The sequence below is a fragment of the Cyprinodon variegatus genome, unplaced genomic scaffold, assembly GCF_000732505.1.
Source record: "Cyprinodon variegatus isolate N-32 unplaced genomic scaffold, C_variegatus-1.0 Scaffold158, whole genome shotgun sequence".
NCBI lineage: Eukaryota > Metazoa > Chordata > Actinopteri > Cyprinodontiformes > Cyprinodontidae > Cyprinodon > Cyprinodon variegatus.
In genome coordinates this window covers 809,495-827,524 of record NW_015150611.1, presented here as the reverse complement: position 1 = coordinate 827,524, position 18,030 = coordinate 809,495, and the positions used below count along the sequence as shown (strand labels likewise).

Genomic DNA, 18,030 nt, shown 5'->3' with positions numbered 1-18,030 from the left:
AAGTCACTTTGCACAGCAAGGCTTCAGATTGTATGAGACAATCATATTGAATATTATTTCGATAAGATCAGAAATGTTAAAATGTTTTTTTTTAAGATTACATTTGGTTCGGACTGTTATTTGGAACAACCAAAAAAAACCACAAAAAAAAGAGACAATGGACATAAGATTGTAAATAATAAAGAATGACATTCTAAAATTACCATTACTTCACAGTGTTATTTATTCTTTATTCATACATTTTAAACTCTCTTAAATATATGTTATATAATTCACACTGCATGGAAGAGTTGTTAGATAAGATAGACAATCAGACAATATTGTAAATATATATATATATATATATATATATATATATATATATATATATATTTACAATTTATAAAGATATATATTTATAATATATGTATTCTGTATATAATGCACAATTAGTTAATCAATCAATCAAAAAAAGAAGTAGATGAAACACTACTTTGTAGAAAAAAATATCTATAAAAAGTATCTATAAACTATAACATAACTAAATTATAATAATAAGGTCAATATTCTAATAATTTAAAACATACATTAATAGTGATCAATCTGTAATTTCACCTTTATTTATCACATAAGTTACAGGCTGGTAATAAGCAGCATATTTAGCTTTGAAATGATCTCATGACTAATTGATTGTAGGGTCCATGCGCATCCCCGCTGCGCGCCCCCGGAGCCGCACCGCTGTGGGATCGATCAGACAGCAGCAGGACTGAGCGGACAGCAGCTGTCCAGGGCAGAGACAGACCCCCGTGTCCCTCATCCCGGTGGACGGACAGGGACTGGAGCTGCAGCAGCTTCTACCGCCTGCGGTCTTAACTGCAGCACCGCAGAGGAACCAGAGGAGCCAAACGCAAGGTAGAGAGAATAAAACATCTCTGAATGGGCTGATGGTTATTTCTCTGTAAAATACAGGATATTGTTGTTGTGAGCACAGAGTTGGTAAACTGAAAGCTGCAGCACCCATTTGCTCAGTTAGCAAAATCATTTAAATGGTGGCATGATGGTGCAAGCCTCACTGCACATTATAAGTGATTATTATCATTTGAATTGCCAAATGATAATAAGATAATTTTTACTGATTACAATTGAAAAGTTTGCTTTAATTAAGTGTTAAAACGTCTATAACTCACAGAGCCTTACATTGAGAAGCTTACCACATGTAGAGAAAGTGCTGCAGTGCTCTACTGTATACTACAGACCACTAAAGTTTTCTTATAGATATGATATGAAGGTATTATTTGCGCAGGTGATTTTTTTTTCAAATTTATATAAAGATTGTTTTTTTTTGGCATTCTTATTTTATTTATTGTGATCAATAATCACATAGGATCACAATCTGCTTTGCTTATGTAGTGAATTGATATAGACTATTTCATGTTGCCAAACTACAGCACTAGAGAGGATTAGGTTTCAATTCTACAAAATCAATGTGAAAAAAAGGGCTGATCGAGCAGTGAGGCTGATCCATGAGGTGGCGGGGGGTGATGATCCCCCCTTCTTTCTCTCCCCTGGTCAGCCCGGTCAGTTACATACACCTAAGAGTGATGATGTGATGACACATAGACACTGTCACACGTACAGGACACTGTGGTTCGGTGTCAGTGGTGGGTCCAAATGAATATTATGGATGATTTGATACTGGCTATTCATCACTGCTGCTCAGGTCTTCAAGGAGATATTTGTGAGTAGATACGAGTCTTGGGATCTCCGTTACGCCCAAGCGTCTGCAGACTTCTTTTTATTTTAGATATGACTGTATGATTTATCATGCCAGAGTTTTAGCAGTGCTGGAGTATGTGCAGGCATGAACTTTTTGCATACTTTTCTAAGGCTTTCTTAAGATAAGACAAAACTATTGGGGGTATGGCATTATGCTGTGGGTGTAGTTGAGGAATTGGAGAACTTTATATTAATTAAAATTATGTTTTTTAACAATGCATTTTGCTATTTTATTGAATTAAAACGTATACAGAACTGTAAAATAGACTGCATCAGCAGCCAGCTTTAAAAAATGCAACTGGATCATTTTGAGGTGACATTTTCAGTCAGAAAAAACACATATATGTAATATATATGTTCAAAAACATGTTCCAAATCAGTGTGTCAGAGGTATTTGAAGACTGATTTCTCACAAACCATCCGTGTGACCTGAGCGCTGCAGCTTCATTCCTGCAGCCAGTTGTTACTGTCTGTCTGTGTGTCTGTGTGGCAGCGTCTCCTCTGCTCAGGTCTCCTCCTCTGCTGTGTGGGCGAGGTTATAAATAAGAGCATGGAGGGTCCGTGTGTTTTGTTTAACCAGCTGCCAGAGAGGTTTGTTTGCCTCTTCAGAGTACAGGTGTACTTTGTGGCCTCTAGATGATGTTCTCGAGCCTGTTCAGCCGCAGTTGGCTCTGACCACCTGGCTTTTACCTCGATAGTGTTTTTCAGACTGTTTGCTGTGGATCAGTGTCACTTGTTTCCTGTAATTAGGGCTGTTTGTCTACATGTAGTTCCTCGAAAAAAGTATAATATAAAACATACTGCCAAAACTAAAATGGAATAGCTTTGATCAACGCTTTTTAATGATTTAGAAGGCCAAAGTCAACCTCTAGAATTAAACCTAGTAATGACTTTAGATAGAAAACAATTAATAATGGAGTAAAAAGGTTTTTATTTGTGAAAAAAACTAAAAACTGTGTTGCATGTTCCTCCTCCCTTATAATTATTTTCTATTTTGTGTTGTTAAAGTTAAAGGAAAATAGAATAAAATGCACTTAAACCTGTGGCTGTGACAAATAACTGAAAATAGTCAATAAGTATGAATACCTTTGCAAGGAAATGTGGGCCTCTTTTGCCTTTAGTTTTTGATACACTTATAAATATAGTGCAAATATGGTGTAGGCGGCAGATGATGGGTTTCTGTGAAGTTTTGATGTGTACATAGATGTGAGTTTTTGCAAAGATGATCTGCACACATCTGCTGTAACTAACAACCGTGATTGGATGAAAGGAATATGTCCTTTACAATGTGAGAGAAAACAGACCACTGAGTGCTGCAAAACATTTTAGCAGCTCATATTTTGAGGTTTATTTACTTGGAGCAGTTTGGAAAATTATATCCTTTAGAATCTAAAGGAAATAATTTTCCATCTAAAGTTTAGATTTTCTGTTTAAGTGTGTCTGGGTTTTGACAGTAATTAAAAAGGTAGGGATTTAGTATAAACTGAATTCATTTCTGCTCTTTGTAGTAGGATAAGGTGAATGACATTGTATTTTTATCCACACTGGTTCCCTAAATAGGGAACAGGGAAATAGGGAAAGAGTTCTATAAATTAAATCTACACATAATTTAGAGTACATATTTAATCCTTCTTTTTTCAGTCTATTTTTTCTCCCATATTGGGGCGTTTACAAATAATAACTTTTAAGAAACACTGAATAGTGAATAAATAATTTTAGGTTTTATCTGTCTACTTTCTATTTGATTGTAATATTAAAATACAAGTGGCATGTTCTTATTTGTGTTTTTACAAAGGAATACAAATATTATTAACTAAAATAAACTGTAAATAGAAGTTGTTTCATTCCTGGTAACTAATAATCTGTCCCATCTTCAATAGAATAACTATAATTATATTGTCTCACACTCTGTTGGATCAGTTATCCCTTACTTTAAAATAAAAACACAGGCACCAAATAAAGACATTTTGCCTCTGTCTCCTGCTATTTTTTACTGATAACTGGACTGAGAATGCTAGCCTGTAGTGAGATGACATTAAGTCAGGTGTGAATCATCCTTTGGTCGACCTATAATCAATCTAGGGAAGATCAGCAGATTAGGTTAAATTTGACTCTCCATGAGACCTTAATAACAGAACAGGAGACTTTAAGAGGGTAGTATTTAAAAATGTGCTTAGCAAATAGCTTTTTGAAATGAAAACACTTTAAAGGAATAACAAAAAAGCTATGCATTTACTTCATCCTGTTTTGACCAAACCTGTCTATTGCATGCTTTAATTAATGTCTTTAATCGGTAACCCTAGCATTTCCTTTATTGTTTGACGTTCTGTTAGTCTCACATGTCTGTGTCATATACAAAAAAATGCAAACGCATAAACACCTCCTCAAGCTATATGTTTAAAAAGAGTTGGGTAAGCCTCACAGCCCATTGTGAACGACCTGAACAGCTCATGTTGATTGATGGCATTGACTGGTGAGCAGCAGGCGGGTCAGCTCCAGAGGAGGCCTGTCGGGAGCAACACAGTCACTTACAAGTCTAAAATAGACACCTAGACACCTACCCATGGGTTAGTTTGCCTTCTGTGTTTTCTAAATGGGACGAGCTTGTCAATGAGTTGAAAGGCAAAAAATTTGCAGTTTTAAAAGATTGATGAAGCCACAATGAAACTTATTTTAACCACAGTAGGCAGTTCAAACTCTCTGATAAACTGAACACTTGCTACTTTAACAAAAAGATTTGTAAACGTTAATTTAGATAAACTTTCCCATAGATCATCATACATCATACACCTTCTTTGATAAGAATAGTAATTTAATAATGAAATAATAAAACAAATCCCAGAGAAACACGACAACGAACAGGGAAGAGTAAAAGAATAATCTAGCAATGAAAACTGAATAAACAGGAGATTTAGTAATGATTTAGGAGATGAGATATAAAAAAGCTATGGCATAATGAAAGCAAGGTAACTGAATGAAGAACAATGTAAGAGGTTCTTTTTCCAGGTGGATCATCAAAATAAGTGGTCCTCCTAATTGTCAATCATTCTGGTCATATGTTTACGTAAGGCCATCCTACATGCTTGTCCCTATTTTTACTTACATAGTGGAAAAATTGCAAATCTTCTTTCGGAAAGTAAACTTGAATGACAGTGCAAACAGCAACTTTTAAACAGAGCAATGGGCTTGTGTCTCGCACGTTTAATAGGCGTTCCCTCTTGGGAGCAGATATAGGTTTGTGCATGCGCATTTTTCTTATAAAAGTGCAGAGGGAGGCTCTTTTCAAAAATTTGCGAAAATCCTCCACTATACCTTTAAACACAGTTGTAGCTCAACTAAAATACGGAAAAACGATAAATCAAGGGTTAAAGCTGACAACAGTATGGGAGAAATACCTAGAAATACTTACAGAAAATGACAGTGGAAGAAACTTAACTGGGAAAATAAAACCAAAAAGAATAAACTCATATGAAAAAAAATCTGAAATACAAACACAACTCAGAAATTGCACATCTGTGTTAGAGCATGTGTGTTTAGAGAATTCTTCGTTGGCTTAAAGAAGAAGAGAAGTTTGTTGACATTAAAGTACCAGTGGTTTTTAAAAATTATAATGAAAAGCTAACATATAAGAGTTAATATGTATAACATATTACACATAAGTCTTCCTAAACATAAACTAGTAGGATTTTAGGGGGGATTCAGATGAGAAATTCTAAAGGGAAAATATACTTGGCCACCTAGATATAAAGTTGTTTGATTGAATTAATAGAGTTATGTTTGTAAATGCTTCAAAAATGAGTTATTTCCTCTAAGACAAGATAGAAAATCCTTGTGAGATCTGTTTTATGAAACCTAAGGCTGAAACATTGTACTAAAACAGTATTTTTCACCTCGTTGGTAGCCAAATAAAAGTTAATCTTGCACCATAAAATATACAGTGGTTGGTGTTGCTGCAGAATCCTAATAAAGCCTGGGAGTCATTGCTTTTATTGAATTCCTAAGAAGACTTAGAGGCTAATGAAGACCCTCTATAGAAGGTAGAGAGTATATTATAGAAAGTATATTATATATTTATTATCTTCTTTGCTACAAATGTTAATGAATGAAATAGATATGTGACTTTTCTCGGGGGTTTTATTAAAAAACAAACAACAAACACTGATTCAGCCAGTTGCTTATAAAGCTGTCAGTTAAACGAACTTTTGACCCTCACTTGCTCATCGAAGGAAATGCATCTCCAGCTATGCTAACTGCTCTGCAGAATGGTAATGAGGTGTTAGGTGCCTAAGCTAGAGCTTGAGGCAAAGCATGCTCCAAGTGCTGAAGATACTGGAGATAAAAATAGAGGGCCAAAGCTGGAGGTGCATTTGTTTCCATCACTGGCTCGGATTAGTCGCTTCAAAACGCTCCATTCTCTAACAGCTATTGAAGCAAAGTGCATAAAAGTGTGAACAACTTTTTTAAATTTGTTCCCCTTCTAAAACGAGCAGCAAGGCTGTTGGCATTCACATCGCTGAGCTTGTTTTATTGGCTGTTTTCTGTTGTGCAGCTTAATATTGCATACACCTTTTCATTGAAATTAAATAGAACATAGAGGGGGGAAAAAGTGCAAATGCAAGCTAAATACAAAATTAAATAGTTAAAAATATTTATGCATAAAGATTGTTGTTCTGTCCCTATAACTCCTATTTTCCATCATTAATGCCTATATCGCTGTTTTGTAGTTACAGGTGAGTCAGTCTCAGATAAGGGGAAATGGAAATCAACAGGGTTTGATGGTTTTACATCCTTAGCTGTTTTTACATGTACACTTAAAAGCTTTGTTAAAAAAGAACTAAATCAAACATATATTATTTGATTTAAACCAAATAATCCAGACTCTTTCTGGATCAGTATGCATTACTATATCAGTACTTAACTTAAGCCTTAGTAAGACAAACCAACAGATGCTTGTTTCAGCTTTTCAATTTGTGTCTGGCATGGTTACATGGAAAAGCACGTTTTTTTTAATTAGTTGCAATCTGCAGAGTTGCCACTAGATGGCACCTGATTCATCACTGTCATTCAGCTTTAACCTAAACGTGCTTATTTGTTCTCTGGGACACTAAAACACCTACCTGATATTTCCAGCAGTTAGTGCTATTGAGGCATTGTACACCGTGGGCAGTTTGTCAGTCTGGTGCTAAATAATTTTAGGGGCTTGACAATTTGGGAGAAAAACCCACATGTAAAGGGAGAACATGAAAACTCTAGACATTGCTGCAGGATTTGACCTCTAGACCACCCTGCTGTGGGGGGACAATGCTAATGGCTGTACCCAGGCACCCCTACCTCACAAGGTTCTTTAAATATTTTTGATCAGATAAACAGGCTTGCATGATTTTACCAGATCATTATTTAAAATGAGAACCAGCGTTAATAATATGTTTATTGAGTGATTTTGTGTTTGAAAGACATTTTGCAAGACAGAGAGAAGCCAAAAGATAGGAACAAGGACAACAAGGCCCTTTCTGTCCGCAGATGAATCAACAGCCTCCCTCCTCTGGCGAGGACATGCTCGCTTGGCTCAAGCCTAATACCACCGATATATTGTCACGCATGAACAGTTCTTTCCATCCCTCTCTCTGTCCCTCTTTTCCTCCCATCTCTGTCTTTCTCTGTCCCTTTGTGACTTTTCAGTGACCTCGTTAACCAGCAGATTCACTGCATTAGCAGAGCCTGAAGGAGGACCCCAGAGGAGGAGGGAGAGTGAGAGGACGGACCTTAGCAACAAGCATAGCTACCCCTGGGTGTGACAACTAGACAACTTTGATACACAAGTTTTTCCTATCGTTTGTTTACAGCTAAAACTGAGACAAGTTTGTGACTGTTTAAAAAATCAAAGGAAAATCAGACAGCAAATTTAACAAATAATATATAAACGGTAGAGTCAAAGGCGACTCTAAACACCTATGTTTTTAATTTTGATTTAAAGCAATTTACGGTTTCAGGGCTTTTCCAGTTTTCTAGGGTTTTGTGCAAAATTAGTGGAGCATTAAATCTAAATGCTGCTTCTGGTTCTGGTTATGTAGAGTAGACTTGAGCCAGATGAGCTAATAAGTCTGGGCAGTTTATACACTAACAACAATTCTTTAATGTAGTTTTGAGCCAAGCTTTTCAGTTATTTACAGATTAAGAGAAGTATTTTAAAGTCTTTTTTTTTTTTTTTTTTTAGATACGAGGACCCAATGGATAGACTTATAATTGGGATAATATACTCCACTTTCTTAGTTTTGGTGAGGATGTGGGCAACAGCATTTTGGATCAGCTGCAGCTGCCTTATGCACTTTTTTAGGCAGAACTGTGAAGACACAGTTGCAGTAGTCAATTATACTAAAGATTAAAACGTTATTTAATTTTTTTGACATCCTGCTCAGTCATTCGTCATTTAATCCTGGAGATGTTCTTTATGTGAAAGAAGGCTGGCTTTGTTTGTGTCTTAATTTACTTCTAAAGATTCAGGTCTGAGTCGAATACTAAACCCAGATTTCAGAGCCTGATAGGTGGTTTTCTAGTTTTTTCAAGTGAAGCTGTGTGTTTAGATGCTCCTGCTTTAGTCAATACATTTTTACATCAATTTTGTCTTGATTCAGTAAAAGAACAATTTTGGCACATCCATAGGTTGATTTCTTCTATGCATTTAGCCAGAGATGTTGAATGGAAAGGGTCCTAAGATGGACGCTTGGGGAACACCACATGTGATATTTGTGGTCGCTGGTGTTTACATTGGTCCTTTTTACATTTTACTCAGAGCTCTTTTCATTCTCAGCTACATTTTGGTTACATGCAGTGTCTTGCAAACATTCTCATTCACTTACATTTTTTTACATTTAGTCCAAATTTCAAGTTTCATTGTATATTATAGGAATATTATGCGATAGACAAACACACACACACACACACACACACAGCTTTGTTTTCATGACATGTGGACATTTCGTTGACTTGCATTCATTTTATATGGCCTAACCCAGACCCTTACCCTTATCTTATCCCTTACTATTACCAAGATGTACCTAATCCTAACCTAAACTGAATTCACACCTTAGTCCTAAACCTAATCCCAACTCAAAGAACAGAACTTTACCATACAGAGACCAGTTGAATGTCCCCATATGTACCTGTAAGTCCTCGCATGTAGGATATTTTACAATATACTTCCCTCACATTGTAGGTACAACAAGACCACACACACACACACACACACAGTTTATGTTTATCCATCATTGTGGGAACCTCAAATGACTTCCATTCAGTTCTAACCCATTTCTACAGCCTAAACGTGAACCTAACCCTAATTTACCCTATCAATAACATTACAGATTCATACCTAACCCTAACCCTAACCTAAATTCAATTTACACCTTAGTCCTAAACTTAACACCTAAGGCTAAAACAATATTTGTACCCATGGATACCAGACATTGCTCCCCACCAGAGCTCTCGGTCCCCATGATGTACTAGGATTTATGGAGTTGGTTCCCACCATGCAATAAAAACACACACCCACTTTTCAACACTCTTTTATCAGAAGATGGACACAGCTAAAGCTGATTTTTTTGGGCTGTGGGAGGAAAGAGCCTACACATGCACTGCATGAACATTAAATTCCATGCAGAAAGAACCTAGGCAGCAGTGCTTCTAACTCCCTCTGCTGCTCATACAGAGAAAAAAGGGAAAAATATTGATTTTTTTTTTTTTAACTCTTACAATTCTTTGCAACTTTGTTTATCACAAGCAATCTAAATTATTTACTTTAAAAGTACGTAGTTGTTGAAGAATAAATGTGAGAAAGTTCAGCTTCGGGGGTTTGAATACTTCTGTGAAGTCTATGTTTGGAGACAGTCTGCTTCTGTCTTTCTGTCTCTCTCCTTCCTCATGTTTGGTCTCACCCCTCCTCAGACAAACATAGCAGAGAGCACTTGAGGGGCTGTGAGAAGGAAACAACAACCGTGGAGAGACAGACAAACGGAAAGCAGAGAGTATTCAGTGAATCTGAGCCCACAGGAGAGAGAGAGACAGGGAGAGAGGGGACACACTGAGTCGTTGGGGACAGGCTGGAGACTTGACGATTGCTCATCAGCCTTCTGTGACTCAACCTCGGACGTGTGCCCTGGCAGAATGGATTTCATTTGGGTCGAGCAGCCTCTGAGCTCGGGCAGCAACAGCTCCGTGGAGGATTGTAACTCCTTTTGGATTATATCAGAGAAAACCACTGATGTGATGAATGAGAAAGCCAGCAAGCAGAAAGGAAGATGGTAAGATTGTTCACTGTCAGATATGATTTTCATCCTGGTTTTTTCCCTCTTCTGTAATTTCTAGTTTTAAATTTGTAATATTAACATTCAAGAATATCATTTTTTTTTTTTTTTAGGTTTGTTATTTTAAACTTCGGCTTATGTAATTATCCTGCTTTTACATCCTAGAGATCTTTTAGATGTTCATAAACAACACAACTCTAGATTGTAGCAGATTCTAAAATAAACACAGTTGTCAACCCTTGATTTCATGATCAGAATAATATATTTAAATTATATGAACATAGTGGGACAGTTATTATATACAGATATAACTTGATGATCATTTCTCCCCTCCCCGAACCATTTATAGCGCACACCCTGCATGTTTTACTCATCTGAACCCCCTGTCAGATGTAGTTTTGCAATTTATTTAGTAAGTCTTCACAAGAAGCTCTTTATGCTGTAACACCCATGTACTCTGACCGCATACAGCATTTCTGCCATAGCTTACACTAACTGCTGCTGCATTCTGACTCAAGGTGAAGCTCTCGGGTTACTGAGCATTAAGCCAGGTTTTACAATCCGTCCACTGTGCTGTATATGCCTCCTTCCACTGCTGGTATGTAAGATCTGACTCAAGCAGAAGAGATTTTGCTTTAGCTTCAAATGAATTATGTAAAAGTCTGATGAGGAAAATCCTAATTGAGTGATTTTCGTTTGTCGTCACAGCAGAGGCGGGGAGGGTGTGTCTCCTTTTAACATAAAGCTGAATTTGTTTGCCACTGACAGGCTGTTAGGTTGTTATAAAGGCTGCTGAATTTCAAATTACCCGCCCAGCTCTCCCGTAGGTTTGACTTGGCAGGTATTTTTGTGAGTCTTGTCTTCCCACCCTGCTTCCTGTGTATTTGCTGCGTAGTTGAAACCAGGGGTCCATTAACCAGACTATTCCTGTTTTCTGAGTGACCTCAGTGTTTGGGCGTTCATTCCCATGTTGACTGGGTTATACAAAGCATCTCTTTTCTAACTGTAGAAAGAAATCTTGTCCTTTCTCAGTGACTCAGTGGAAAATACACAAAAAAATGATCCAAATCTCCACTTGCAAACCTTAAAATCATGATCCCCTCTTTTATACCTGGGTCGTTCCCTTCCTTGTGCTTCTTCCAGAAAGGTGTATTCTCTTTTTTTCACAAAGTATTCACAAACATAGTAAGCAATATTTTCAAAAGTTCCACACACCTTTAACTTTTTTACAATATGTCTTTTTGGTGTGTATTACTGTGGGTTGGTGTTATTCTACACGATGTTACAATTTTCTTTGCAATCACAAAAAGGGAAAGATATTTATATTTAACGCATGTCATTATTTAAAACAAGTATTTTCCGTTTAGGATGTATGAATTATTTTTGAAGTCGAATTGAACTTTATCTTGTAAAATATTTCTTCAATCTTGTTTGCATAACAGCTCAAGCTCAGTCAAATGGGATTAAAAGCCCCACAGCGACCTTCAATTCTCGGTTTTGCTTATAGTTATCTGTTGGATTAAGGTCTAGACTTTGACTAGGCCAGTCCAACACATGCATACTTTTGTTGCAAGATTCAGTTGTTTAGGTGTAATTGTTAAGTGACAGCTCATGGTCATTCAAAATAGGTAGATCCTCTAGCTACCACCCAGCTGTGTCACAGTAGTGGTTGTGTCTTCAGGGTGTTTTTTTTTTTTTTTTTACATGCCTCTGTCTTGATTTGTGTTTTACTTAAATGCTTTTTACTTTCTTTCCACAAGAGACAGATTTGAGGTGTGCTTAGCAAATAGTCGCCCTGTGTCTAATTCTCCCCACTGAGCTGTGAATCTATACAGCTTCCTTATTGCTACTTTTGGCCTTATTAATTTTCTTGCAGTACTGTGTTAGATGTCTGTTTTGTTTTTAAGCTAACCTTAAATTTCTCCTTAACTTCATCCCTGACCTGGATGCTGAATACTTTTTTCATTATGCTGTTTTTCCTTTACTTTTCTCTAAAAAGCCCCCAAGCCTAGGCAAAACTGTTGGATTTATAATGAAATCAAATTACACACACTGTAGATAGACTCTATTCTGACTTGAGGAAGGTATTGTAAAAGTGGTTAAATAAAAAAAGACCTCAAAGCTATTTTATATGGCAAAATATATTAAGACGTATATAAAAATATATTTTTCTTTTTCAACGTTAAGTCAATATCCAATAAAATACACATATGTTTTAATGGGACAAATTGCAAAAAGGCTGAAGAGGTTATAATATTTCAGCAAATAACCGAAATCTTCTAAATAGTGAATATTTTTAATGTCTAAATAAGTTCATGAGTTTGTTTTGGCCTTTGCTGATATCTCTGTTTTTGCCTGTTTCTCTTGTTTACGTAGTCACTTTGAGTTGTTTGTCATGAAATCTGTAGGTAAGTATTACATTACGCACAGCAGAGGCCTAATCGCAGATGAGAGAGGCATGTCAGTGAAAGCTAAGCTACACTTTGGCATAATAACACATCTCTCATGTGCAGTGTATACGTCAGCCCTGCTCATGATGATTTCAAAGAAGTACTCAAGAGTTCGGCTCATTCAGAAGTCCCTCGCGTGGTTTTGGATGACATAAACTGACCACCTGAATACTATTTTACAGCCACTTTCAAATCACTCTGTTGATCGAGGCCATCATGATTGGTGTTTGTCTCCTCTGAGCTCCCTTTTCCTTATCCCCGTGAAGCTGCTAAATATACTGTCTGGCCATCTTGAAACCTCTGTGGTTTTGTACGGAGGATTTATGGATTACATCAGTGTAATTTATCTTGAGCCTGTGATGAGGAGACACCAGGTGTTTTTATGCACTAGATGAAAAACAGATTTTCAGACCTTTGTTGTTACTGCTTTCCAGAGGTCTAGTTTGTAAAGCTCAGTATTTGATCTACAAAGTCAATACCATTAGAAAGAGAAACAGTGGAAAAATGATTTGAATCTTTTTGTCTGAGTGATCTTATTCATTTATTTATTCTGTGCAGCACTCAGGTCAGCTATGGTTGTTTTTAATTGCTTAACAAATAAAACTTGGCTAAATTGGATTTAATCTCCCCACATTTCATCTTCACAGATAGCAAAAAATGAAAACGTGAATAAAATAAAATAAATAGTTATTCAGTTAAAAACTTGAAATATTTTCATTTTGTTTTATGCATTATTCCAATTGAGGTTGTTGCTCCTTAGAAAGTGGGAAAGATTTATCAGGGAAGCAAACAATTTTCAATATGGAGATTTATCTTTTGTGAATATTCCAGAGAAAATTATCTATAAAAGATGAATACATTTTTTGTGGCATTTTAAGTAATTTGAAAAGTAGTATAGTATAGTATAGTATAGTATAGTATAGTATAGTATAGTATAGTATAGTATAGTATAGTATATTATAGTATGCCACAGTACAACATAGTATAGTTCTAAAGGTAATTGTTCTAAATACATCAGGTGAGAAACTAAATACACTTTTGATTAAGGAAGGTCCGTAAAGCTGACCATTTTTTTTTTTAGGAATGACAATGTGATTTTTTTAAAATAGGAGAATCCAAAGTGAAGTCTGCACAAGGTCCTCTTATTTCCCCTCTTTTTCAGTGGTAGATAATCCGTTTACTGCACAATTGAATTTGACCTCACCCAGAAATGTGTCATTTTGTGTGAATGACACAAACGAACAATAGATATCCCACTTTGTGAAGAGAAAAGTATGCGTTCAAGATGATGTAATATGTTTGCTGCTAAACTGAACTATGCCTCGATAACAACTGTTTATTATATATTTTAATAGGATGCAGGATTTTTACTTACAAATAGTCTTGTCTTTCCATTCATCCATCGCTCCATCCATATGTTTATTGTCTCTACCTGCATGACCTTAAAGGTTTGTTAGGCTGCAGCCTGTCTGTTCTCACTGGGTGAGTTATCTGGACATCGGGCACTCTGTTATTTGTTATTTGAACACTCATATAAAATGGCGAATCCACTACTGTATATAGTGCTCTACAGAGGGGGTTAGGGGAGATAGTCATAGATTTGGTCAAAAAGTTTTCCTCTGTTTATACTGTTTGAAGCGAAATGTTTCAAAACAGCTAAAGTATTTTGTACATATTTATTAGGCAGCAATGCAAAAATATTACATAATTAACGGGTGTTAAGTTTCATTTTGTATCTAGGATTATTCACACCTTTCTTCTGTGTAGTATTCTACAGATCACGCCTTTTTTTAATTTAAAACTACCTTATTCTGTATCATTGGGTAGAATCCTTCTTTTGTTTTCCTCTGTCTTCGTTTTTACTTATTCTCCCGCAGCCAGAGTCATCTGCTCATTAGTGGATGCCATTCACCTGTGTATTACCCAGGCCTGCTTTACTTAAGCAGTCAGCTTGCTGTTAGTAATTTACTTGTTTGTCTCCTGTCTCCATGTCTGGTTCTGTTAAACCTATTATTTTTTTCATTAAAATCATCAACTCATTATGTTGCTTCCTTGCATCTGTCTGGTCTTTGGTCCAGAAAACCATTTTATATTATTAGGTTTAAAAAAGTTTAAAGAAATGTAAATAAGTTAGCAGCTGTCTCAGCCACCTCTTTGAAGCAACAACTACTATAAAGAGTTTATGTAGGAACCATTCCTTTACCACATAATTAGATTTATTGTCAGCCATATAGATTGATTGGCAAATATTACATTAAACCAAAAAATAGATTTGTTTTTTACATGGCTTGCATAATAGCCTTTTAGAGAAAAAAAATACCATGGGTTTCAAACAGTGAGCGTTGGACATTTTCTCATCCTGGTCTGGATACTGCCCAGAGAGGAAAGATAAACTTGGGTTTTCATTTAGCCTGTTTTTATGCTTCAGCTGTTTTAAACATTTGAATTGTGGCCCTGACTATTTTTTTAGTTTTTGTATTTTATAAGGTATTTTCTATATATTATTTCCTGACTTATGTAGCTCTGATTCACCTAAAATAAATGTTTTATTGTTTGAGAATTGCTAAAAGAAATGGGTGTTTTTTAACCAAAAAAACAAAACAGATGTCTTACTGATTCAAAGTCTGTAAACACTCTATCTTGCTCAAAAGTAAAGCCCTATAAAAAAAAAAATTGTAAGGGATGCCTTAAAAAACACACCAAACAGCAATTGTTTTTGTGTCATTTTTTTCTCCCTGAATGAATGCACTCAGTTTAGTGGGGAAATGCTTTCTACTTTGCTATGTGAGAGTATGCAATTGCGATATATTTGTTTTAGGGCCTTTTAGATCTTTTGGAACATTTTTCTTTTTTTTTCATATCGGCACCTTTAAATATTGAGTGATATTTAACTTTATCAAGTTTAGGTGTGGCAGCTTATGCTGTACCAATGCTTTCAAAGCATGGAAATGTGGAAATGTCTTTGGTGACATATTAGTATGATGGATTCTCCTTTGATCTGACTGGTAGAGTCCAAGACTAGAAGGTTGGACAGATTGTCCTTCCTGTCTTTTGTCTTTTCAAAGCCCCCTTTTGAACAACACAGTTGGACATATCAGTTTGAACAAATTAGTTTAGTTTAAATAAATTATCTGGTTCTGTAGCTCCGATTTATGTCATCAGGTTACTATTAAAAGTTTAAATTAATCCAGCTTTTATAGAATCCAGCTTTGATTATACATGTTATTTATTATAATATGCCTTTAGTTCAAGGAATTAAGTTTGAAAACATACATAGTTCTTTGGATTATGGCATTTTAAAACAAATTTAGAAAAGATGCATACATTACATGCAGCCTCCTGCTCTGCAGGTTGAAAATCAAAGGCCGTTATCCTCATTTTCACCCTGTTGGACTCAATATATTATTAAGAGGACGATGCAATGAATGACAAAAGGATAAGATGGATGCCTGTCTTCAAAACACCCAACACTCTCTAAGCAGCAGCATGGATCTCATTAAATAGTTTGCGTAATTCATCAGAAAGTCTGTGCGAATGAGCTGAGATCAAAACCAGCAAACATCAATTCCAGTAAATTGCTCCTTCTGGTGCTTAAAGGCTCTATTAGAGTTGGAGGAGTTTCACATTTTTCACTTGGAAATTAATCATACTATGTCTTATGCACCAATCCGGATTTGGCTTTATTATTTCAATTAGGAGCAGAGGAGACAGCAGCAGTTTCTTCCCCCAGGCTGCCGCTTTGATTAAAACCATGAAAACCTTACAGCCTGAGTAGTTTGCCACTCTGTTGTGAAACAACATTGCCCGACCACAATCTCCCTTTTTCTTCTTTACTTTATCTGAAATAATTGGCTGTACAAAGCAATATATTCATACATATGTTTCCATTTATCCTTTACTAAATGTCTGTATGCAGTGAGTGTTTAAAAGCAAGTCAAGTTTCTGGTTTATGCCACAATGTTGGCCAATAAAGCTGATTTATGATTCTGCTATTATAAGAAACAGAGATTAAATGATTATAGTGTTGATATTGAACATGTAATTATATTAGTTTAAGGTTCAACTGTTTTACATCTTTATCATGTGTTTTTACGTGCTGTTGTACTTTTTTGTGGTCCAATTGATTTATTTGTTTTACTAATGTTTTTGCTTTTATTCTGCTTTTATTTTTGTTGTATTTTAGTATGTAATTCATGTAAAGCCTTTTAAATTGTCCATGTACCGAATTGTGTTATGCAAATAAAATTGCCTTGCATTGGCTTGTAATTAACATAGCATATTATTGGTTTGCACAGTTAACAGGGTTAACACAACTAACTTAGCTAAGACCAGGCTCCCTCTGTATATTTATAAAGCTGTTCAAAATACTGCCAGCATTTCAACAGCAAGCTTCCTCTTTTACCTTTTATGAAGAGGTTTAAAGGTGCAAAAGAGATAAACAGGGATATTTTCTGCCTTTCTGTTACCTGCTGAAAGTCTCACTCTCCCTCCCAGCATTAATGAAGCTCTTGTTATCAAAAATGCAGCTTCCTTTAGTTAGCTTCTCAGATCTTTGCATAAACTGACTTTATTTTAACTTCCTTGCTGAAACTGAAATTGCATAATTATTTCCAGGCTGGACAGTGTTGTTGTGAGCACTGCTTGGTAATGCTTATGATGCGGCTTTCACTGTTTATAAAAAGATTGCATTGGAGGCAGATTTGTGGGGTTCTTCAAGTTGGAAATTAGTTAAAAATATTACAAGATTCATAGCCAGGCTTTTAGCTAGCAATGCGTACGGCTGTACATTGTACGGCCTTTAATTAAAAAAAAATGACAAATTGTACGCTCCGTTTTTTCCCTTGGAAACTCACTAAGATGTAAAAAATTTCACAAGCAGCAGATGCTGGAGTTTAAAAAATTTAGATTTTTGGTGCTTGAAGCGCCACATCAGCCAATCAGAAAAGCAGATGCCCCAAAATCCGAGACCATGGTCTCGAGCCGGAAAAGGGTAGAGAGCCTTCTCAGGGTTGGGAGGATGTGCTGCCCCTAGTGGAAGTATCTTGGGGTCTTGTTCATGGATGAGGGAAAGATGGAGTGGGACATTGATAGGCGGATTGGTGCGGTGTCTGCTGTAAAACATACGCTGTACGGGTCTGTTGTAGTGAAGAGAGACCTGAGCCAAAATGCAAAGCTCTTGATTTACCTGTCGATCTACGTTCCTACTCTCATCTATGGTCCTGAGCTTTGGGTCATGACCGAAAGAACGAGATCCGGGATACAAGCGGGTGAAATTAGTCTTCTTCGTAGTGTGTCTTTGTTCTCCCTTAGAGATAGGATAAAGTTCTCAGTCATCCGGGTAGGACTCAAGGTAGAACTGCTGCTCCTCAACGTCGAGAGGAGCCAGTTAAGGTGGCTTGGGCATCTGGTTATGATGCCTATTGGATGTCTCCCTGGTGAGGTGTTCTGGGCACAATCCACTGGGAGGAGGCCCAGGGGGAGGCCCAGGACACGCTGGAGAGACTATGTTTCTCGACTGACCTTGG

General features: G+C 36.4%; 1 protein-coding gene across 1 annotated transcript in view; it reads left to right on the top strand.

Moving 5' to 3' along the window:
• The first annotated feature begins 680 nt into the window (after positions 1-680).
• Positions 681-18,030, top strand: part of LOC107086651 — a 44,388-nt gene continuing 27,038 nt past the window's right edge. The window contains exons 1-2 of the mRNA XM_015377740.1: positions 681-719; positions 813-891. Of these exons, the coding sequence (XP_015233226.1) occupies positions 681-719; positions 813-891 (118 nt within the window). The remainder of the gene's footprint in view (positions 720-812; positions 892-18,030) is intronic.